Consider the following 24,646-nt stretch of genomic DNA (forward strand, 5'->3'; position numbering starts at 1 on the left):
AATATGTTTCTCTTAGAAATGGCAGTTAAAAATGTTCTCCACATATTTTGATTTGAAAAAAGCAATAGAAACTGAAATATTATGAATAAAGTTGGCTCACTCTCAAGCTCTTTTTCTTGACAAATTCTGGCAGTATCCCAGCAGAGCAATTTGTGTGGTCTAATCTTTGAAAGGAGGATGTGTTCATCCTTGTGTATTTCACTAAAAACCTTTTTTTAACACTAAAAGTTTTCATAAATAAATCTGTTACACATAAATAAAAATATATATCAAATGTACAATGCTGATTTAGATATTGCATGTTAGCACATGTAATTCAAAATTTAGAAACAAATAAAAATACCACTACCTAAATGATGCGAGGTTAATTTAAGCCCTTCCTACCTGTTGGGAGTGTAACAGACAAGACTGTAGCAGATAAGGTGGTTGGAGGAGCAGGAGGTGATGAGGTGGTTGGAGGGACACTCCCCAACAAGTACAGAACAACGAAAATGACTTTTTTAGACCTAGACAACTTTCATTGCCATTTTGTATATACAGTGTGTATACAACATGACATTTCCATTTCTCAAAGTGCACTAGTGATCAAATGTAAACAGTGTGGAAGAAAAAACATGGTGCAAAAAAAAAATCATCGATATGGAAGTTCAGAGCATTAAATAAATATAGTGCAATTATGCAGTGTTTTGGTTTGGTGTTATCAGTGTGATGCAGAGTCTGTGACATGATTTAGAGTTTTCTCAACAGTTCAGCTGTGTGATGGCAGTGGGGGAGAAGTTATTTCAAAATCTGCTGGACCTGCATCGAATGCTGCGAAGCCTCTTCCCTGAGGGACGCTCTCTATGGTGCTTCTGTAGAAGGTGGTGAGGATGGGTGGGGGCTGGTGGGCTCTCCTCATCCTCCACAGGAAGCACATGCACTTTTGAAGTAGCAGTCTGTGGGAGTGGGGCTTGAATGCAGAACCTTTGGATTCCAAGTGCAATGCCCTAACCACTGGACCGCCACTCTCCAACCACTAACCACTAGGCTGCTTACATACAAACAATGAGAAAAAGGCAACTTTTTTTAGTAGAAAAAAACAAAGGTAAACAAGAGAGCCCTCAAAGCTAGTTACTTTCTTGCTGAACTCGTAGTGGCAGAAACATTAATACTGCAAGCTTGTACAGCTATTGTAAATAAGATGCTTGGCCTTGACATGGCCAAAGAGATAGCTAATTATCCTGTGTTGGATGACGTCGTGCAGATAGTTACTTTGTGAAGATGCAACCGTTGAGATGTCGCTTATTTGTGTCTTTGTATGAAGAAATTGGAGGAGAACATAACATTTAATGCTCCACAAGGACTTCCAATGGCTGTTGCATGGCAAAGTGCCCGTGTGTGTATGAGTTGCGAGAAGAACTTAACACGAGCGGTACGATTACTCAAAGCTGTTTGCAAGTGATTAGCGGTTTGCAAAGCTGTCATACCTGGCTGATATATTTCATTATCTGAATGAACTATACACCAATGCAAGGCCGACAAGTACGAATAAAACAAACATGGACAGCTCTGGCAACAACATGTGGAGCGTGGCAACCTTAAGATGTTCCCGCTCACCCAAAAAAACTACAAAATGGCAACACTGCAGCAATGTGTGAGGTGATTGGCACACATTTGAAAACTCTTGAGGAGAAATTCTTTTATTTCAGTTCAGCTTTCACCGAATGTCTTCACTAGGTTAGGGACCCATTCAGCTTCAGAATCCAAGAGGAACTCACTGAATTGAAACAAGATCTAAACTAGGTTGAACTTCTTTTGATAATTTTCTGCATGAGCATTACTGCCTTTCAGGGGATAACATCCAGTACCTGTGCAGAACGCTGGGCCCCCAAAATTCAGCACAGAACAGAACAAAGCAATTTACTGTTGCAAAGATGATCTGTGCTGGACTAAGATTCATTTGCTTGTGGTACGTTCCTGTATGAGGAAAGAGATGCTGACAATCTTGGTAGACACTTATGCTGCACCATCAGAAATGTGCATTTGGCATTAAAGGATAAAAACACATCTTCATAACTTTCACCAGTCACAGAAGAATGAACTACATCGAGGGAATCTACACAAATAACATCTCCTATGTTAAACAACCACAACAGTCCAATCTGGGAGAACTTGGAAGGTGACATAAATGCTCCATTTAAAGCTTTTGATTATCTATTATGACTCACATTAAAAAAACATTTGGCAGCATTTACATAAAAAAGCAAACATCTGCCCTTTTACTCAAGGAAAAGCCTCAGTGTGGAATAACCCAAAAATAAAAATAGAAGGGGAAATGATGTTTTGGAAGAGTTGGCATACAAAAGGGATTGACAGTATAAACTGCTTCTTCCTAAATGATACCTTACTGTCATTTCAACAATTTGAAGAATTATACAAACCACAAAGACTTCTGAAAGTACCTACAAATAAGGGACTGCCTCACAAAATTAAACAAACCTGAGGTAAGAACACTCACGGAATCACCACACTATGCTTAATAAATTGAAAGGCTCCCCAAGATGAGTACTTCAGATTTATAGCTACCTGACTGAGAAAACCTGCAACATTAATACAGGACTTTAAAAGGTATCGGAATCAGTATTAAACAATGAGTTCACAGAGGAGCAGTGGGGTGCAATAGTCAAACAAATGTTAAAACCCATAAAGGATGCATGCTCCAAATTGATACAGTTCGAAATTCTAAACCGAATATATGGGACACTAGTTAAATCATTTAAAGCAAGAATAAGTGACTAATATCTGCTGTCGATGAAAACAAAGTCCAGGAGACATGCTTCAAATGTTCCTCATGTGTCCGAACCTGATTTCTTATTGGTAGGAGGTTATGGGGAAAATTAACAGCACCCTTAACTCCAAGTTACTCTTGACACCTACACTGGGGCATCTTAACTTCTTAGATGATATGTTAAGCTATGTTAGCTCTCACCATGGCAAAGTGAGTTATATTAAAACACTGGAAAGGACAAAATACCCTACCTATACAGAACGGTATGTAGCACTTTCAGAGACCAGATCTTATAAACGACTCATCCACAAGATAAACGGTCAAATTGAGGCGTAGCAGAGTACGTGAGAGGAAAAATCAGAGATATAAGGCTCAAACAATATTGGTCCAGAATAAAGGATGCAGTGTGTATGAATTTTTTGTTATTTTTTTATGTACTGTTTTTTCTTTGCTTTAGCTTCCCCTGCTGGCTGGGGTTGGGGGAATACGGGAGGATCAAGACGGGATTGGGGAGGAAAATTTTTAAAACTCAAGTTCTTCTTTGTCTAACTAGTTAATGTGTACTTTACAATACCCATATTGTCAATGTCGGTTTTATTGTATGTTTATGAGTTGAATGATTTAATAAGCATTGAAAAGAATTTGAAAAAGGAGGGAACGTATTATTTAATTTAATTATCTACAGTGTTGCACATAACACGATTTAGGCTACACATCACAAAAGAAATTGGTAATGTTTCTGTTGTCCTGAACCCTATGCACATTAAGGAAATATGCTGCTTTTGAGCATGTAAAGGGGATTTTGAATGTCATAATAAAACAAAAATAGCGATAAATAAATAAATAAATCATATCTGCTATTTAATAATTTTTTTCAATGCCAGATGCTTTTCATGAAGTACCTGGTATTTAATCTAGAGTCTTTTGTATTGCAGGTAAATCCTTGAACCTTCTACCCACACCTGCTCCCAATCAGCTGATGAGCTCATTCTTTGTTCTTTCTCCCATATACAGTATATACAACTTGTACAGTTCCTTACTGCTGGATTCTCTTCATTGTTTTGCTCCTCATGTGTTGTTCTCCCTGGCGTCTCCTGCTTTTGGTTTCTTGTCTATTTTTTCTGGATTTGTGCCTCTGTTTTCATCTGCATTTAAATTGAATCAGCAGGAACTCGTCTCTTCATTTGGGTCCTCAAGTAACTCCTTAAATTAAGGTATTTTTCGGTTGAGAGAATGTTTGGAAATGTGTATTTCATATTGTGTAGACTTCAGTGATGGGCAGTAGCGCTGCTACATGTAGCAAAGCTATTAGTTTAATTACATTTTCCAGTAACTTGACCATAGTGTCGCTGCTTTATTTATCAAGTAACTTTCCAGTAGTGACGTAATTGTTTTTATCATATAGCGACATAGCGTCCAGAAACGCTACAAAATCCAGGGCAAAACTAAGTAATGAAAGCAGGTTTTGTAATTTTGAAACAACAATCTGAGTTATTCATTGGACATTCACGCATGAGCCTCTATTCTGCCTCTCCTGTCTGTGTCTACGAAACATTGCGCACGCGCACTGCAGTGGACCTCAAAGAAAGACACACAGACACACGCAGATACACAGAGCCACACACACAGGATGGAGGAGGAGACAGGAGCAGATCGAGAAGAGCAGCCAACTGTCCATACTACACCGTGGCCTTATCTTCAGAGATTTTCAAACTTGTTGAATCCTCTGATAAAAAGTACATGTTCAGATGTTTTAAGGCTTATTTGCCCAGATAAGATTTTTTAGGTATGGAGGAACAGCTCTCCCATGTATAAAAATATATACATAAATAAATACATGCTCAATAATAAATAAGCATTCAATTAATTACCCCCCCAAAATACAATGAATAAATATGTGGGTAGAAATTAAATTATACAGTGAGACATAAATGTATATTTATCTCTTAATTAGCTTCTTTATTTTTTCACCTTTTTTGTAAACAGTTTCATTTGTTACTTGAATCGACTGTTTAATTGAGGTCTGAAGAAGTTTTCTCTAAGGGAGACCCTAAAGAAATAAGATGCCTTTTGTAGGGTTTTGTTTTCCCTAGAGATGTCCATTGAATGCAAACTCATAGCCATGTCTCCATGTGTAGAACACTACACAGTACCTTTAATTTGGTTCTAATAACAGCAGATTGTTTACTAGTTTGTCTACTAGTAAATACTTTAGTTTTTTTTATTATGCTGATCATAAAGCAATTTTTACACTGTGTTATGTCATTGGCTGATCTTTAATAAATATTTTAACCAGTGTATCAGACTAATTTTGAATTGATATTAGGTTGGTACAACGTTAAGTAGCTTCTGATGTAGTTAAGCTACTGTTAACACTTTAGTGTAACTTAGCTTGCTATAATTCTTTAGGTGGTAGCTTTTGTGTAGTGAAGCTTAATTTATTGTTGAGTAACTGATAGCTTAGCTCACTACACTGGACAAGTAGCTTGCCCAACACTGGTAGACTTTCAGTTGATCTGCTTTTGTTTGCTGAATCGATAAATCTGTGATAGACCTCTTTGGCTCTTAAAACCTACAGACCTACATTTAACTTAATTACTAATACAGTTACAGTACTTATACAATTACTTATACATGGTGTAGCTACCATGTATAAGTAATTGTGGAGCCTGGCGTGACCTTTGTGAAATGGATGAATCCAGCATGCACTCCACATCACGCTAGGTCGGACCTTGCTCTATCTGTCATCCTGGAATTTCTGATTTCAGCTTTTCCGAAACAGGCCTCTGGTGCTAGATAATGTGGAGCCCTATTAGTAAATATTTGGCCTCAGTAACAAATCGAAAAACATAAAACCATTCCTATTTAAGATAGATGGGGCCTTTACTATGATCCAATTTCTTTTTTTAAAAATTTTTAGTCAGATAAGGAAATAGAGATTGTTGAAGGAAATATTTAAAACAGAGAGAAGAATGATTTACTTACGTTATTTTAGACCGGAGTCTTTTTCTTATTATTTGTATCACTCATAAAAAATGTATCACTAGCGTATGTCTCTCTATTTTGTGAAAATTAATAAATTTTTTCTTATTGGTTGCTGTTTAGGTAACATTATAACCTTCTACTGATACACAGGATAGGAGATTTCTATAGTTTGTTTAAATTTGTGTAATGAGTGCCTGAATTTAAAATCCTAACTTTCTAACCTTTTTCCATTTGGGCACAGCTGTTTTTATAAGGTGATCAAGCAAGGCTTTTTTTTCTGGTTTAGAACGCAAGATAAATTGTTTATTTTTCCGCACAGGTTTTACAAAGGCAGAGATAATCTTGACAGTTCTTTCATGCTTTGATTCTCCCTTGTGGGTGCTGTGTCTTCATTTGTGTCTTCACAGATGCACACAGTATTTGAACAAATGTCATGGGACATGAGTTTTCTAATTTTATCGGTTTTGCAGACTTCAGTCTCCTGCTTATCTCCATAGATACTGAACCACAAAGGATGTTGAGTTTGTATTTTTGTGCGTTTGCTGTCAACTTCAGTTTGACTCACAAAAGTTGTTTCTGAGAAATCTGGCATATAGGGAAGCGTACTTCTGAGAGGGACTGAGCACTATGAACAACACAATGAGCCCCAACCTCTTTCATATTTTAAATGTCTCAAGGTGTAACTTATCAATTTGTCTATTGCCCCATATAACCAGAAAATACTTTTACATTTCCCCCCATACTGACACCCCGCTCCTAGTCTTTACTCCATCCCCCATCTCTTTGCCTCCCTCCCACTGTTTTTCCTCATTCTCTCTCTCTCTCTCTCTCTCTATCTAAAGAGCACTCTCTGGCTGTGCTTCACTTCATTTTCCACCCAAACATGTTGGAAATGAGAGAAGGAGGAGGATGCTGCGCTCTACCCTTGGTGCGTTCTTTTCGGTCAGCACGCACTGCCTCTGACTCAGGCTCAACCTCAGCTTTCAGTTGTCTTCGGCTAAAGGACTTAAGAGAAGAGGTGGAGAAAGAAACAAACAACAAACTGGAGCTCAGGAGTTCTCACTACAGCTTCTCAAACAGAGACAACAGCAAGAGAAAAAAAGAACAGGACAAATATTGCCCCTCTTCTGTGGAGGAAACTACTAACCCCTCAGTGGTCACCACCACACCTTCTTCGGGTTTCAGTGCTTCTTTTTCAACCCTGTCCGCTCCAAGGTCTATGTGGCAAGAGGCGATGAAGAGGAAACGGTACCTCCTTGACCGGGCAGGGGTGTCTGGTGAAGTGGATAAAGGAGGTGGTGAGGGGAAGAGGAGCAGGTCCCCGGACTGGCTATATGAATCCTACTACTGTATGAGCCAGCAACATCCTCTCATTGTGTTTTTGCTTCTCATAGTGATGGGAGCCTGCCTGGCTCTGCTGACTGTGTTTTTTGCTTCAGGGCTGGTAAGCTACTCACTCACAACACACACACACACAAATATATATGCATATATATTATGCAAGTGAATCATTTATAACTGAGCAACAATTTAGGACCACACACCCAGGTGTGTGGCATTTTCTTTTTATTAGGACATTAAATGGAAATGCAGAAAATTCATATCAGATTCAGCTTTGCAGTATGTGGATAAATAGTTCTTCTGCCCTCCTGGCTTGGTCTCTTGGGGTGAAAAAAAAATCTATGAAACATTTTATCAGGATGAAAAAAGGATATAAGGAAAAAATAAAAGGTCTGTTTTATTAAACATACAAACAGAATCAGTTTGGCAATGCGGAGGCAGCAAAAGTGCACATGCTTGTACAGTACCTGAAATACACCCATCAGCAGTCCTACTCTCACTGCAAATACTCTTCATCGCAGCACTAATGTGAGGTGAAAGGGGAGGATAAGGGGCTTAGTTATTGTATGAGCTTATGGTTGACTCAAAGTTATCTATTTTGCTCTGTCTCTATTTTCCCTCCTCATTTTAAAACATTTAAAATCCAAAGTAATGACGGAGAGTGTATCTTCAACAAATATCAAATTAGAGCAGAAAAAAAGTTGATTAAACTTTCTCTCCTATAAATATTTTTTTTCATTCTTTTGAAGATGCCTTTTTTATTTGATTCAACCTTTGAAAGACGTTAAATACTGACTTAAACAAAGAGGGGGAAAACACTGTTTGATTTTAAATTAATTAAAACATGATTGTTGGATGAGACCTAATTAATATTAGGGTATAAAATGCAAATGTTATGAATTTCATAGGAGACTTTTTAATAAATGTCCTTCTGTACATGAAAATATTGCTGTATTTTTTTTTATCATTGCTAGGACTTGGTACATAAGTAGATCTAAAACAAAGAATTAAAGCCTTATAGTGATGTTTGCTTCTTAATTAACTCTGAGGGGAGAAGAGTAATAAGGCAATAATAAAAGTGTGAAAGTGAAATCATTTGTGGTGGAGCAAAGAACACCCAAACCCTGCAAACAATTCAGTACTTTTTGAAATATTGTGAATCTTACAAAAATGGAGCTGTGTTGGAAAGACTGTTTTCCACTTCATGAGACACATATGGCTAATGAGACTAGACCAGCGTTTTTTTTCCCCCCTTATTACATGTGTGACTTTAGGCAATGGGCCAAACTGACAAGAAATAACCTGCTAATTTAAACTGCTAGTCAATTCTGAAGGATTTAATATCAAATATCAGTTTTGAATTAACTGTCTGACAAGTCATATTTAAATGTTTAATTAAAGCTACCTAATTTATTAACCTTATCCATATCCTTAATGGTTCAATCGTTTGTGTTTTTCTTCTTCATTTAAAGCTGCTCACTTAAATATTTTTCCCCATTACCCTTATTTAGTCCTTTGTCCAATGCCTTCTCTTACTTCCTTATTTCTATGTGTGCCATTCATTTTTACCCTTCATCTCGCTGTCGTTCTGACTGGCTGACCTAAATCCTTTGTGGTTTTAAAGTAGTGCTTTGGGCAAGACGAACACTGTGTGGCTCTCCATAAGCATCCTCTCATACCCCAGTGCTTTGACTGCATGAGAAAAGGGGATAGAAGAGGTTAGAGTGGGAACTGCGTCAGAAAAATCAAGAGGGCAAGTGTGAGGATATTTTATCTTTTAAAAGAATTGGTCATTTCAAAGCTCGGTGGGTCTGTACAAATAAAATAAATGAACACATTTATTTGTCAGAAGCATTCGGACAATAATGTAAAAAATAGTCAAACTCTTTTGAATTAATATTCTGATTCCAAATTTGCATTGACAAGATAAATGTGACAAAGTATATCCATGCTTTTTCACTCCTCCCTAGCAAGAATGACAAAAGGTTGATGAAATGTAACAGAAACATGGTAAAAGTGACCCCTTTTACTGTGCTATTACTTCAGGTCTCACTGGATGGAATTCCTAGAATTTTATCACATTTTCCATAACCAAGTGAGTTGCAGCAGACAGTAGCAATTCATTATTTATGTAGCCAGAACATGCAAGATATTAACCCTAAAATGTTTTCCCCCTTTTATTTTATTGGATACTATGTCTAAATGGCTTTCTTTATATTTTAAATGATGGATATTCAACATAAAAAAAGCACATTTGCACATCTTAAACAACAAAAACGACTGCACATGAGCAGCAAATTAGTTGAAATCAACATGAGTCCTCCAGACCAGTAGGGGGAGACGGTCATATAGTGTTATGGTACAAGCACATAAACATTACTACAAATTAATGTCTGTTTTTTCTATGGGTTTGGCCCTTAGACAAAACATGAGTGGGATGTAAACCCCAAGGTAATTTGAGGTCAGTTTTTTCTCCACTTTTTTTTTTTTTTTTAAATCTTATTGTCTCTGAGCATTCCATTGAACTTGTGATCGTCTCCACCTAGTGGTAGGCATATGACAAAAAAAATTCAACATCACTTAAAATGAACACTTAAAAAAATACCCAAGAATATTGTTATAAGATAAATATTAATGAAGTTATCAAAATTTAAAAATCACAAACTCGAGGGGCTAATTAGGCCTTTGCCTTAGTACAAAAACAATAGGAACACTTGTAAACACCTTCAACAACTTTTCACCAGTTATTGCTTATGCCTTCAAAAATAATTAGCTCATTGACATTTTCAGGACTTATAAATTGTACAATCTACTTTCTGTATTCCAAATGAAAAGCAAAAAACATAATTCTTAATTCATTAATCACCAATTCTAATTACTCATCGGCATCAACCGATATAGTGGAATATGCAAAATATACAATTTGAGAGATTAAATTCCATGTTCATAACGTTTTGTGAACTAATCTAATAATGTTATCTAATAATATATACAAAGTTCAATTTAACTTCTCCAATTAAGTAATTAATACTAACTAACAATTAAAAGATAGATTTTCAGTGTTAAATCTGAATACTGTCACGTGATCGAGTTAACAGGGATGTATGCAAGCGGCAATCAAAGATGTGGTAAAAATTATTAAACATCCGCCTTACATAGCATAATGTGAAAAAGCGCAAGACTTTGAAAGAAAAGTATATTAGCCCAATATAGTAATAATTCTGTGAAGATATAAGAGATTTGGCAAGACGTGTTTTGAAGATGAATTGTACAGTAAAAGTGAAAGAGGACACCATTTAGTGATCGGCAAAATTTTTTGCTGAGGCAAGGAAACCATGTGGCAATTGTCAAATAATGCTCAAACTTTACATAAATAAACTGAAATATACGGTCTTAAAGGAGTATATACTAACAAAGAAGAAGTTATTAGCCTTTAAAGCTGAAGTCTGTAAGTTTTTAAAAATCACTTTTTTGTCATATTGGCTAAAACTGTCCCTATGCCCAGACAGCAGTACATGTGATATGTAACCTGTGAAAAAAACTGCTTCAATTGGTACCGCCTACTGCCTGTATTTCAATCTGGAAAGAATAATTCAGGACGAGCCAAAACAACCAATCACAGCCAGAGGAGCGTCTGATGGAGTGTCAATCACAGCTCACACACGCTGAATCCCGCCCCCCCCCCCCCCTTCTGGTCGCATGCGGTAGCCGCGCAGATGCTGTGAGAGGGGTGGAGCTTGGAGGTGGGGCATGAGTGAAGCAGAGAGGGTGGGGGAGTGGCGTAAAACCTGTTTTTCTTCAAATTTTCAGTCGAAGTCTGCTCTCTTCTCAATGTTACAGACTGCAGCTTTAATACGATTTGACTGGCCAAAATTGAGGTAAAACTTTGAAGAATGATAAAAGCGCTTGTAGTAATCGTACAACAGAATTCTGAAAACGAGGTTGCACAGGAAGTGCCGCTGATCATCACGTACCTACTAGTGGTCTGGAGCTCTCCTTTTATACAGAGGTGGTTTATAGCTTTTCTTAACTTTTAAGTTGTATTTGTTGCTTGCATCATTATTGCTTAACATGTGTTTTGTGACTTAGCACAATTTATGTGTTTGCAGCAGGTTTTGTATTATCAGTGCATTTGGTTTTTCTGCTCTATTTTCTTTGATTGGAGCTTTTCTCTTATGTGGTATTTTTTCCTAGCACATGTTTTGTGTTAGTCTAATTTTTGTTTGCAGTGCTGCAACGTTTATATATTTGCAGCGTATACTCTTTAAAAAACGATTCATTAGCTTTTACAGGTTTTGATGATATTTTTGCTTGTTTGGAAATGAACTGTCTGAAAAGCTGTACTAAACGAAATTTTGTTTGTTTACACTATGTATATACAAAATGACAATAAAAGTTGTCTAAAGCCAGTCATACACTGTACGATTTTTTTTTTGCCCTTTCCGGGCCGATTCTCCAGTCACACTTTCAACCTGATCGTGCGTCATGTAGCGTACAGGGGGTAAAGAGGGACGATGGGATTCATGGACTACCTCCCGATCTGGAATCATAAGGTCGGGCGAAAGTCAAACATGTCTGAAATTCAGTTGGCCGTCGTAAAGTTGTTGTGGGCAAGTTGCTAGGTGTGCATGAGCAAATTCTTTTTCCTCTCACACAAAAACACAGAATCATGGCGGGGGTGTGGGTGAAATAGAGTTTTTCTCTAAAATTGACAGACTGTAGTAGCTACATTTGCTCAGCCATGTCTTGTCCAAATACGTCGTAGGATTTTCTTTTTAGGGCTTTAAGCACACAAAATTGCACCAACAGGAGGCATCGACACTTCTGTCTTTTTCCTCTTCTACTCGTTTGGCTTCCAGATAGATGAGTCTGAGTAGCACCATCTCCCTGCAGAGCTGAGTGCCACGTGGTTTTTAGACGTACAGGGTGAGCAGGTAGCATCAGGCCACACAATGTGAGAACATACATCGTGAGCCGTGAAATTAAACCCTGCCTTTTCGTCATACAGTGTGAGCTGCAGCTGCATGCGACAATTGAAACAATCGTACAATGTATGCCCAACTTTAGTCTAAGTTTAACTTGCTGAAACTTATGGTCAAATGTTTAAGATCTCGTCTGTGTTTATCTTTAAACTTTCCTTTTCAGAGCATCGCAGACCATGTTGCCTTTGTAATCACTGTGCCCACAGCACTGGCTATATTCCTGACAGTGTTTGTGCTCGTCTGCATTGAGTCTGTCTTCAAGAAGCTCTTACGTGTTTTTTCCTTGGTCATCTGGGCTTGCTTGGTTGCAATGGGCTACCTTTTCATGTTTTCTGGTGGGATCCTTTGTCCATGGGATCAGGTAAGACATGATTGTAAATGTTTTAGTTCTTTAACATGTGTTTGTGTTTGGTTATAATATTTGATCACTTATTACTATAGATGGGTTTAAAGTTGGGTGATTACTCAGGTTTATTAATTAATAAAATTTTTTGAATTCTTTAATTTTGTTACCCTTTAGGTTAAGGCCCCCTCCCAGAGAGATTAATTTTTTAAGTAAATGTAAATTTTTTTTTTATTAAACTTTAGTAGGGAAAAAAAATCACTCTGTCAGATTTGGTAGGAAAAAGGGAGAGGAGATTTTAAGCTATATTGCACAGCCTCAGGTAGGTTATGAAGAAATTAAGGCCCAAATGAGTAGATAAGTTATGTGAAACTGTTCTTAATCTTCCAAAATCAAATGAATTACATTAAAGTGAAGAAAATAATGATCAATTAAGAATACATTACTGGTAAAAAAAATGGAGTTAAGAAATAAAAACTAAAAAAAAAAAAAAAAAAAATCCAAGTTGAATATATTTTTTTTAAGTGAGGGGGGCACACAGAAGGGTTGATATATGTCCATCCTGTCGTAGGCATTCATCTGCAACACAGTTCTCTGGTGAAGGGACTTTCTTGGCTAAGATGAAGAAATCCTGCATTGCAGGTTGTAATCACAGACTCCTGTAGACTAGCCCTAGACTTGCAGAAGCCACATATTTTCTTCCTGCTGTAGCATATTCCACTGCTGCTGACTAACTTTCTATTCCAGCACTGGGGCTTTCTTGTCACCTCCTGTTGCTGAGCTATGTAACTCGCCTCATGCATATTCACATTCTGCGTTCTACAAATTAGTAATTTCTCACACTATCTGCTGATTTACAATTAGCTAACAGAGACCATAAAGAAAGCCATTTGTTTATAACGGATAAAGTTTTTTTTTTAGTTTACATAAAACAAAAGAAATTCTCTAAATATTTCAAATGAAAAGCACACAAATACAGAACAGGGTGAAAATAAATGTGCAGTAAAATTAAGCACTCTCTCTTTGCATCATTATGTAAGCGATGTTGTATAAAGATATCTTGATACAAAACTTCACAGGGCCAGTGTGCATAAAATATCTGTGAATATATAATAAGACGTGCAGTATTTTTTTGGTGATCAAAAACTAAATGTATGATATCAGCAGCATAGCAAATCTTTGTGCAGAAAAAATACTAGCCTTTACCCAAGAAATCTTCTTTTATCCTCTGAATATGGTAGATTAGCTGAACTTTCCATGAGATTTGTACTGTACATTTTTTTATAATTAAACTGTGTACCACACTTACCATTGCTCCATTGCATCTAGAATTACAGAGAAATAAAAATGGCAATAGAGCTAGGTTCGTTGATCCCACAACCACAAGCATTCTGCACCACAGCTTATTGAAAACATCACAGTACATTAGGTCTTCATCATGTGAAAGCTGTACTCGTTCAGCAGTACTTACCTTGATATATGTCTGGTTTGGACTCATTTATCACAAAGAAGTAGCTAAAGATGCTCTGATTCAGACACTTCTCCATTCATTACTTTCTTGTGCACACTGCAGATGTTAAGCCATTATACTACCTCTGGTCTCCTCTGCAGCTTCTCAGCAATATCAATTACCACTTTCTTAATACATATTTTTTCCTAGGGACTGCAGTCTTTTTTTACTCGGCTGTTGAAACTTTATAGGTTAAGGGAAATGACTCATTAGCCTTTTCATCTCAGTGCATAGTATTTATTATTCTAATTATCCACAGATGAGATGGGGGGGAACTGATTCATGTATCATTGAAAATAATGTGCGTCACATATCTTCAGGCAACCAGTAATGAAAAAGATTTAAATAATACATACATGCTCTTTTCCAATAGCTCAGGCGATGTTTAAGGCCTCCTTTAGGGCATACTAGTCAGTATAATAAAATTAATCCTTCATCATATCTAAAGCAACTAAAAGACTACTATCTTTAAGATCTTTACATCTCTACACATTTCGTAATTTAAGTGTATATATATATATATATAGATATATATATCCATTTGATCTGTCACAGAGCCTATATTGTGAAATAAACATGAACAGGGAGAATGGTTATAAACCTCTAAATTGATTTGCTATGTGAAAGGTACTGTATCTTTAGTTGACAAATATTTGTAATACTGCTTTGCATGCTAATAAAGCAAAGGGAACTTTGAAGGTTTCATAACCCACTATAGCTTTACATAAAAAAGTAGTGATACATTCAAAACTCTACTAAGGAATTTCTCAGTATAAAATGTACAATGTCCCATGTGCACAGGTTATCAGCAACGTTCTGACCCTCAACTGTTGGCACCCTTATAATTTTTTTAAAAGTGCTTTGCAGTTCCAACCATATGCAGGACCAACTCTGCCATATTTAAAAATAAATACAGAAATAAATAAATGCTCAATAAATGTATAAGCATACAATTAATTGCCAACAAAAAAGTGAGACATAAATGTATATAACTCTTAATTAGCTTCTTTATTTATTTGCCTTTGTAATATTTACCTTATTTATTTTTCTGTCCTTTATAATCTTCAACTTTATTTTTTAATTACTTATATTTTTAAGTATTTATTTATGTGCATGTTATAATATTTTTGTCTGTTTTATTCTTCCTTTGTATTTTTTTACCTTAGTTATTTCTTCGCCGCTGTTTATTTCTCTCTGCCCTTTTTACATTTCTCTCTGCCCTTTTTACATTTCTCTATGCCCTTTTTACATTTCTCTCTGCCCTTTTTACATTTCTGTCTGCCCTTTTTACATTTCTCTATGCATTTCTGTCTCATTATGCAAACGAGGAGGGGGTGTGTCCTAGAGAGTCAACTTCTGCTCATTGGTTGGCTTGGCGGCCCATCTTCTTAACTCACAGAGCTCAGAGTACTAAGTTAAATGTTCTCTTTTCTGTTGCTGTTGTTCAATTAAAGTATGTTTTAAGATCATTTGAGGCGAGAACCTTATACATTTAATCATCACCATATGGCCCATTCACAGATTTAATGCGTAATTTAAAAGAAAATGTGACAAACTTGAGAGGACCGTGGCAACCAGCGGAGCTCCGAAGCTGACGGCAGCCAGGTCTATAGCCAGGCTATGATGGCGATTTTTTGTTGTATTTGGCAAAGTTTGGCAAAGTCCCTACTCAAGTTCTAATGACTTCAGACTCGACATCAGACTCTCCTCCTGTAGATTCGACCGATGTAGTAAAATGCTAACCAACACGCTTCACACACGGCTATGCCGAGAGAGGGCCGCTGCAAATGGGCTGTGGTTAGACCTGGCTGCTGTCAGCTTCGGAGCTCCGCTGGTTGCCACGGTTGTCCTCTCAAGTTCGTCACATTTTCTTTTAAATTACGCATTAAATCTGTGACTGGGCCATATGGTGATGCTTAAATGTATAAGGTTCTCGCCTTAAATGATCTTAAAACGTACTTTTATTGAACAACAGCAACAGAAAAGAGAACATTTAACTTAGTACTCTGAGCTCTGTGAGTTAAGAAGATGGACCGCCAAGCCAACCAATGAGCAGAAGTTGACTCTCTAGGACACACCCCCTCCTCATTTGCATAATGAGACAGAAATGCATAGAGAAATGTAAAAAGGGCATAGAGAAATGTAAAAAGGGCAGAGAGAAATGTAAAAAGGGCAGAGAGAAATAAACAGCGGCGAAGAAATAACTAAGGTAAAAAATACAGAGGAAGAATAAAACAGACAAAAATATTATAACATGCACATAAATAAATACTTAAAAATATAAGTAATTAAAAAATAAAGTTGAAGATTATAAAGGACAGAAAAATAAATAAGGTAAATATTACAAAGGCAAATAAATAAAGAAGCTAATTAAGAGTTATATACATTTATGTCTCACTTTTTTGTTGGCAATTAATTGTATGCTTATACATTTATGGAGCATTTATTTATTTCTGTATTTATTTTTAAATATGGCAGAGTTGGTCCTTCATACAACCATTTAGTTGTGCTCAAAATTATCATATCACTGTCAGCTACTGTTTGGGTAGTGGCATCATCTGTCAGAGAATACATTTATGAACTAGTATTTTCTAGAGTTTAGTAAATCTTTGCATTATCGGCACAGATGTTAATGACTACTTGAACAGTTTTTGTTGTTTTTTATTTATTACCTGCATAATTTTTTTTACAACCATATTTATTTTGACTTTTCCATCTTTCTTTTAACTGGTTTCTGTTGTTTTTATCTTTTTATTAATGGCAGCACGGACTTATTTTATTTCAAGATGTTTTATCTTCTGCAGTACAACTTAAACATTTAAAATATTAAATTATTCAGCTGTGTGTCTGTGTGCCTGTTAGCTTTCTTTTGTCTTCTTGTTTTCTCACTGTCAGACTCAGATTTTACACTAGGTTTATTGTGTATATGAGCACTTTTATAGGAGGAGAGCTGTAGGTGATGGTAGCTTTTCCTCACATGTTCCCCGGTTAGTGTCCCTTGGTACTGCTCCATGGCTTCCTTCTCTCACCTTGTCCAGGGTGCTTCGTCTAGGTGCCATTAACCCTTTTTGGCTCTCTCCTTTCACTCTGCAATAGACTTGGCAGCAGGCGATGCTGTTACATTTTGGATTGCAAGGCTGCCTTATTATTGATGACCCGCCCACATTTGGATGTTTTTCAGCTGTTTAATTTATTTATTTTGTTAAATTTTACCTCATAACAGAAAAAGGAAACAATATTCCATAAACAGTTTACACAAATAGGGTGGGAGGTAAACAAAGGCTTATATTTGCCCACCCTAAGAAGAAAATATCATCCATCCATTTTCTGTCATGCTTATCCCTGCTGGGGTCGCGAGGGGTGCTGGTGCCTAACTCCAGCTGTCGGTGGGCGAGACGCGGGGATAACCAGAATGTATTATATAAAAGCCTTTTGGTACATTTTACAGATTCAGTTTGTGATTTGATATTATTAAGACCAAATCAAGAATTGTTTTGGAACACAAGCTAAACAAAAGTAAAGCCTTTGTTGCTTTACATCAAAAATAATCTCAGATGGTTTCTGTATCTGACTGCAATACCTCCTGGGCTTGTCCCACTGAGAGGAGTCCCCATGGAAGACCCAGAACTTACTGATGGAGCTATTTATTCCACCTGGCTGTTATTACTTTGGGATCCTCAGAATGTGCTTGAGGATGTTGCTGGAGAGAGATCTCTGGGTTTCACCCCTAGACTTGTGCCCCCTTGAACCAATCTCAGATAAGTTGAAGATGATAGATGAATGGTTGGTTAAAGATTGATGTCTGGAGCACTTAAGTAGATTATGATTATGTCATTAGTCCAGGCTCACTATGATCTAGAATTATCCCCTTATCTGTGTATATGTGCATAAAGTGATATACCTGTCATGTGTACTCCCAACAGCACAAGCTTCAGTGAGCAATACCATAATCTGTGGTTCCAGTTGGTCAAATACATGTTCAGCACGCCTTAAGAATGAGTTTAAGTGATGATCTGAATAAACAGTTCATAATGAGAATGTACAGTAATCCCACCAGTTAATTTAGTTCTCCTTAATGCTAAAGATAAATTCGAGGTTGGATTCTTGATAACATACTGTACATATTGTAGCACTGCATAGGCTTGGCAAAACAATGATTCACCAATGTATCGTGGTCAAGGTGATCAACAAAATATCAGTGCATGTGAATTTAAATTATTTTGGCATGGACAGCGTATTAATAACATTTCTTTAGGTTAATGCAGGCATTCCTTATGTATATATTCTAAAAAGGACTCTAGCTGCCTTATTTTTGTACTTTAGATGTTTATATAGTTGAATGAATAATACTTTATTACATGCGTCTATGCAAGTTCTCAGTCATTCCGGTCAATTAAAGTACACAACAGGCATAAATTGGAGGCTATTGGAGTTATGCAAAGTTTTCCTAAAACACTAAGGAGGAGTCTTCTCTGTTGCAGTGTCCTATATTACATGTGTTCATCATTCCACTGGACAGACATGAATATAATTGCACTTCATCTAAAACCTTTAACATATAACCATTTGTATAAGTTTGAAGTAGATGTGTGATGGCAATTTTTCTATGTATAGAATACAGTTCTACTAAACACACGATGTAGCACAGTATAAGGTACAACATATACTACAAAACTTGGCCATTAGAAATTCTTAGCTAGTTTTCTACCATTTTCTGTCCTCTGATCTAAAATCAATTGGTATCTTTTCCTCACCAAACAAAGCTCTTCTATGCCCTATGGTTTGGAGAGAAGCTTATCTGTGTGGTCCAGCCTCTACCCCTTACAGAGACATGTCTAGATCCTGCCTCACTTCCTATTCCCTCTGTGTCTCTTGGATACCTGCCAGATGCGCGTGCACACACACACACACACACACACACACACACTTGGTATATAGCCATTCTCATTAAGATTTAACAGACAGAGGTCTTGGTCTAGGAAAGTCCCTGTCAGAATTGAGCAGCAACGAAGTGGGTAGGCAGCAGAAAAAGGAAAACCAGTGATGAGAAAGACAGCTGAGGGGGTAAGGGGCTTTGGGATATATAAAATGAGAGAGACTGAGAGTAAGTATGTGCTTTGATGTAAAAGAGGGAGACTAATTTTGTGTCTGTGCCTAATTTATTTTAGTGATTACCGTGTGAAGACTGATGGCAGAAATTACGAACCAGCCAAACTGGCAGATTGTTTTTCACCCACTCCATTTATTGCCACATCTTCAGTATAAATCAGCTGAACTGTCTTTTACCCTTTACTTCACTCTGAGTGGTTAGAAATTAAATGAACATCAGTCTGCTTTGGTGTTAAATAGCAGGCCAGAAGTCAGTACCTGATTTTTACTGGCTTCCATACTCACAGGTTACAGGTTAGATCTGACCTGTAACCTAATCAAATCACCATTCTAAGCTAAAAGCCTGATCCGCAGTAACTGTTGTTCTCTCTACGTTATTAGTTTTATTGACTGTTTTTAGTGCCATTATAAAAGAAAAGGATTCATGAAGACCACAGATTTCTTATTCATATAATTGTCCCAGGAGAGGGTCACCATATGCTAAGGGTCCCTGGACTACTATTACCGTTTATTAAAGCATGATGTAGCAGGCATGCATAACTCAGTCCGAACCTTTTAAATCATTTTTGGTATACTTCCAGCGATTTAGTTGGCAGCCCTGGATTTCACCACATTAATTCAGAAAAGTATTTGTAAACCAATGATGTTCCAGAGTGAGGTAATAGTAAATGCAATTAGCTATTCACTTCTATTTTGGGTTTTAGCTGTTACATCTTTACCTTGTGAATAAATGTTAGTTTTCTGACCTTAATTTGGTGAACCAGTGTTTACTAGTATGCATCCTCTTTTGTCTTCTAGCAGGATTGAAATTTTTAGGTATTTCTCCCCTAGCCCTTTAAGGGCATCAAAATACACATGGTGTCAGGCTCAGAATGATTGGATCCAGTATTCGAGGCAGACAGACAATAAGATTTCTCAAAACGTTTACTAGAAAAAAAACTACAGTGAACAGCATCGGCGTCTAAGGCAGGTTAGTGACCACTTCTGATGAACGTGTGAGCCACTAACCTTGTCTTAAATGTCTTAAAGTTCAGTCCGTTCCCAGAGGAACCAGCCAGTTGGCTGCTAACAAGATGTGGCGGGTGCTGCCCAGAGAGTTTCAGACGCTGGGGTCAGAAAACAGGCAGGAGATTAGAACCAAGCAGATGAAGGAAGGCAGGATAATCCAGAAGATGAAGCCAAAGCTGGTGACGAAGATGTGCTTACAGTCAGAGCCAGGAGATCAGAGGTCTAAATAGGTACTGAAGGGAAATCCAGAATGAAGTCGGGAAACAGTTCCAGGTTTGGTTCACAGACAGGCAGAAATCTGGCAGGAGTCTGAATACAGGTCAGGCAAACAGATGAGAATGGGGACAGGCAGGCTCAGAGATCCAGAGGCAAAACGGGTCAGAATCAGGCATTCAAAAACAGACCAGGCTTGAATAATCTGGCACTGATGACTGGTTAGAGGTCTGGTTAAATAGAGACTGCAGCAGGTCTCTGTTCAGATGAACAGCAATGAGAACTGGGCGCAGATAAGCATGAGTGAAATGAGTAATCAGACCAGACATCAGTGCCAAGACCATGACAGATGGTGAGCTGAATTTAGAATATGCTAATAAGGTTAGCTCATAAAATGGCTCATATTATCCTCTGATAATGGATTTATACAAATGTGTATGTTGGTGGCAACAATCTTAAAGCTACAGTGTGTAATTTTCAGCGACATCTAACGTCCAGACTGCAGACTGCAGCAACATGAACATCTCCCCCCCACCGCTTCTCCCCCCCAACAATACGGCGAGCGTTATGGGACAAAATGTCTTCCACGACGTCGGAATCACCTACCTTCTCAATTAATGAGGTTTGTTTACATAGATAATTTTACAGATAGTATTTCATTAGTCTGTGTAGGGTATAGATTTGATAATAATAAATATATCCGTTATTTTTATTCTACATCGTTGTGACGTTTTGGTGAGCTGCTTTGCATGGTGATATAAACAGACGAAGTAATTGTAGTCATTAGTTTAACAGCGAGATTGTGTTCGCTGGAAGAATACCGGTATATATTCCCCGTTTACAGAGTCCAAGTCTTGTTTGTGGCACGGGGGTTACAACGCGAGGAAGAGGGAAAAGAAGAGGGCAGAGAGGGCGGGGTGGGCGTGCAGCCAGGGCCAGGCGAGAGAGAGGTGCCAGCGGGGGTTGACTATAGCGGAGGAGGAAAGAATTGAAGATCTCCAAAGGAGCCGGAGAGAAGTAACCGAGGTATATATCCGTAGCTCGCTAATATGCAGCTTCATATATCTGTCTCTCTCACACTCACACACGCCACTATCAGCTGTGGTAATTTTATGAAGCTGTGGCCTTACCTGTCCAAGAGAAAACTGGCAACTTGAGCGTCACTTTGAAAACCTTTTTCCTCCGTCAGTGCCTTCCATCGTGTAAATGCCGTGCCAATGTTGATCCGTGTTTTTTGTCGTTTCTTGTCACGCTTGCGTTTATTCTCGTCGTGTTTCCGCTTCTTAGATGACGGGGGTTCGGTGTCCGCCGCTTTTCGTTGTGATACAGAGTAGGCATGATCCTCCATTCGTCTGATGTTTGGCAACACAGTGCCAAACAGTTTGCAAAGTCACTCACGCCTGCCGCCTTGATCACCTTTCTTGTTACTGAAGCGCAGTATACCTGCTTCTTCTTCTTCTTTGGTTTCAGGCAGACTAAACGCTTCTCAGGCATAATACTGCCATCTATTGTTCAGTACCGTCTCAGTTAATCTCTCAACTTGCCGTAGTTACTTTCGAGCGTAATGGGCGATCTCGCAATCGCTAGTTTGTTGCTTCTGCGCTGCCGTAGCGCAAAGATGTCAGCCTCCATGGCTGCGAGACCCGCTCCTATGTAATTATAAATAACGAATTCTAAGGCAACGTAAATATTATGGTTAAAAGGCTGAGCTCATAGGTGATGATAAATAACATAGTTATGTATAATATATTCAATTTCTGACTTTATATCCCTGTAATTATTACACACTGTAGCTTTAAATGGTAGTTCAAGAACAACTTCATTTGCAGATTTCAATCATTCCATGACAGAGGCACCATTATACATAGAATGTTATGTCTGCTGGTAGTTAATTTAAGTTTTTACAAGCAGTGCTTGGAAATCGGAAAATCCTTTTTAGAATACTGTGGTAATGGTAACAATAACGCTGATCTAAAATAGTAATACAAAAAGTCTTTTTGATATAGAGTCATATACAGTGATGTCACTTCACTTTTTTTTTGTCCGCTACTGCGTTCTCTTAATATATTGACATTTATAATCAATTAGTGTCATATCACTTGCAACTGAAAGTCACCATTAGTTGTTTCTGATTGACATTGTTTAATATTTTGCTGGATATATTTCAATATTTGTTTCCACTGCACCAGATGTAGAAAGGAAATGATTTAAGTAATTGTCAGTTTTATTATTATTTTTTCTTCATATTCTGTTCCACAATCCAGCTGTCTGGCCTACATAATTGGTGGCTATAGTGGAATGTTTCAGTTTTTTTAAGTCAAAATATTGCTTGTGTTTAACCATAGACACAGTACATCAAAGATGTGTCCGCCTGCTAACATGGAAAGCAGTTTGCATCTGATTTAGAGTCCGATTTTAAAGGAGGTATTGTCGATATCAAGATGAATAATAAGAAATTGCATTGTATCTATCATGAAGAAATAGTATTAAACAGTATAACACTGTCTAATAATATTTCTCTCTTAAAGGATGAACATTCACCTATATTTGAGAATGCCCTTTTTTTATTTTATAAAGAAAATTCTTGTTATGTTACAGCCTGATTCACATTTAGCTGCTTTATCAACCTCTCTTCTTGGCATTCTTTTTTTGCTGAACTCTCTGCATGTCACTAACCCCCACTCTGCTTTGCTGCCTAACAAATAAGCAGTGAAAGGTTAAGTAATGGCAGGCTGTATCCTGTGAGAACACCGGCCTCTGTCTGTTAATGCAGGGCAGCAGATAAACAATTTTAACCCTTCGGTTGAAAGTGGAAACTCAGCCAGTATTACATTGCAGGTGTTAAATTTGTGATATAGAGGCAGACTAACCCTTAATGTCTTCTGCACTTTGCCAGTACTGCTTACAATTATAAAGTAGTTATAATTTAGGTATCAACACTAATTAAATAATTGATGCTTAATATGCTGTATATATCCTGTCCTTATTTTGTTTATATTTCTATGACATTTTCACAAATTTTCTACTTTAACATCTCTCATTTTCTCCCTTCCATTTAATTTCCACTTTTTTCAGGAGATGTATTTTAAGCAAGTCTTTCTCTCTGCAGGTGTCCTTCTTCCTGTTCATTGTGTTTGTGGTTTACACCATGCTACCGTTCTCTATGCGGGAAGCCATCATTGCCAGTATCCTTACCTCTGCCTCTCACACCATTGTGCTGAGTGTGTGCTTGTCCACAGCGGCAGATCACAGGGAGGCAGTAGTGTGGCAGGTAAGCTAATCATCCTCAGGGGTGGATTTACCAAAGACATAATGTGCTGTTTAGCAACCTAATACAGTTAACTTAGAATTAGAAATATTAATAAAGTTTTTATTTTGAATTTGTGAATGAAAGAGCTGGTTTTAAATAAACATGACTGCTGAGATTTCATCAGTAGTAGAAGCAAGCAATCATTTCCTGTCAGTGCCAAGTAGCAACCTGCAACTATGTAACTTCACATGGCAATTACAAATTTTAATTGTACATTTCAGTTAGCAGTCCCTCATTACACTCACTAACAAGGACAATTTACTTCATAGTTTTAATCAGTTTGTTAAATGTTAAAGACTTAGATTTGACATACGATCTTAGCCAAGAATTTTGGTTTTAGAAATGTTTATTTTTCTCTGCTTTACTGTCTTGCTCTAAAGCTGGAAACAAGTTAAATTTTGGCAGATTCTCTTTTTCAATGCTGAACTTATTCTTTTATTTAATGTGATCCAAAACTTCCTTAAGACACAGGCTTTATTTCAGTGTAAAACATTTTTAAATAAATTTGGAGTTATGACATATTTAAACAACTTGGTGCACTAGCTTTACCCAAGTGCAGTGTTTCCTTCAACTTCAAAATCAATAGCAATTGGGACATTAGGTACATTTTTCACTAGTATCCCTAACTAGCGCTTGTTAATTTTCCACATGAACATGTGGAAAATTAACAAACTTTAAAAGATCTGAAAGGCTTGAGATTTAATAGTTTTGACCAAGGCTTGTGTAATATAATACAAATCAATTTAGAGCAGTTCACTTTAGGTGGATAAAGCAATTATTTGCTTGGTTTAAAACCAAGACAATGTACTGTGTAATACAATCTAGAAATATAACTTTATTCAAACTGATAATAACTAGATGATGTAATTTAAACCTCTTAACCTTATTAGTTATGTTGCTAAAAGTATTACATTTGCCTTGCAATGACCCTCATTAGGCAAAAAGATTTTTAATTTTCATATTGTGTTAATCACTGATAGAAATCATCAATAATTCATCACAGCTCTTACTGTATAAAATCTTTAACTTAACAAAGCTATTGAATATTTCTTCGCCCTCTGTATCTGAGCATGTAAAT

At 37.2% G+C, this 24,646-nt stretch overlaps 1 protein-coding gene across 1 annotated transcript in view; it reads left to right on the forward strand.

Annotated features, from left to right (window-relative positions):
- The first annotated feature begins 6,636 nt into the window (after nt 1-6,636).
- adcy2a (adenylate cyclase 2a) overlaps nt 6,637-24,646 on the forward strand; it is a 60,198-nt gene continuing 42,188 nt past the window's right edge. Inside the window, exons 1-3 of the mRNA XM_038297358.1 lie at nt 6,637-7,196; nt 12,239-12,436; nt 23,368-23,529. Coding sequence (XP_038153286.1) covers nt 6,645-7,196; nt 12,239-12,436; nt 23,368-23,529 — 912 coding nt within the window. The 5' untranslated portion in view covers nt 6,637-6,644. The remainder of the gene's footprint in view (nt 7,197-12,238; nt 12,437-23,367; nt 23,530-24,646) is intronic.

The sequence above is a fragment of the Cyprinodon tularosa genome, unplaced genomic scaffold, assembly GCF_016077235.1.
Source record: "Cyprinodon tularosa strain WSP-4 unplaced genomic scaffold, ASM1607723v1 ctg387, whole genome shotgun sequence".
Classification (NCBI taxonomy): Eukaryota; Metazoa; Chordata; class Actinopteri; order Cyprinodontiformes; family Cyprinodontidae; genus Cyprinodon; species Cyprinodon tularosa.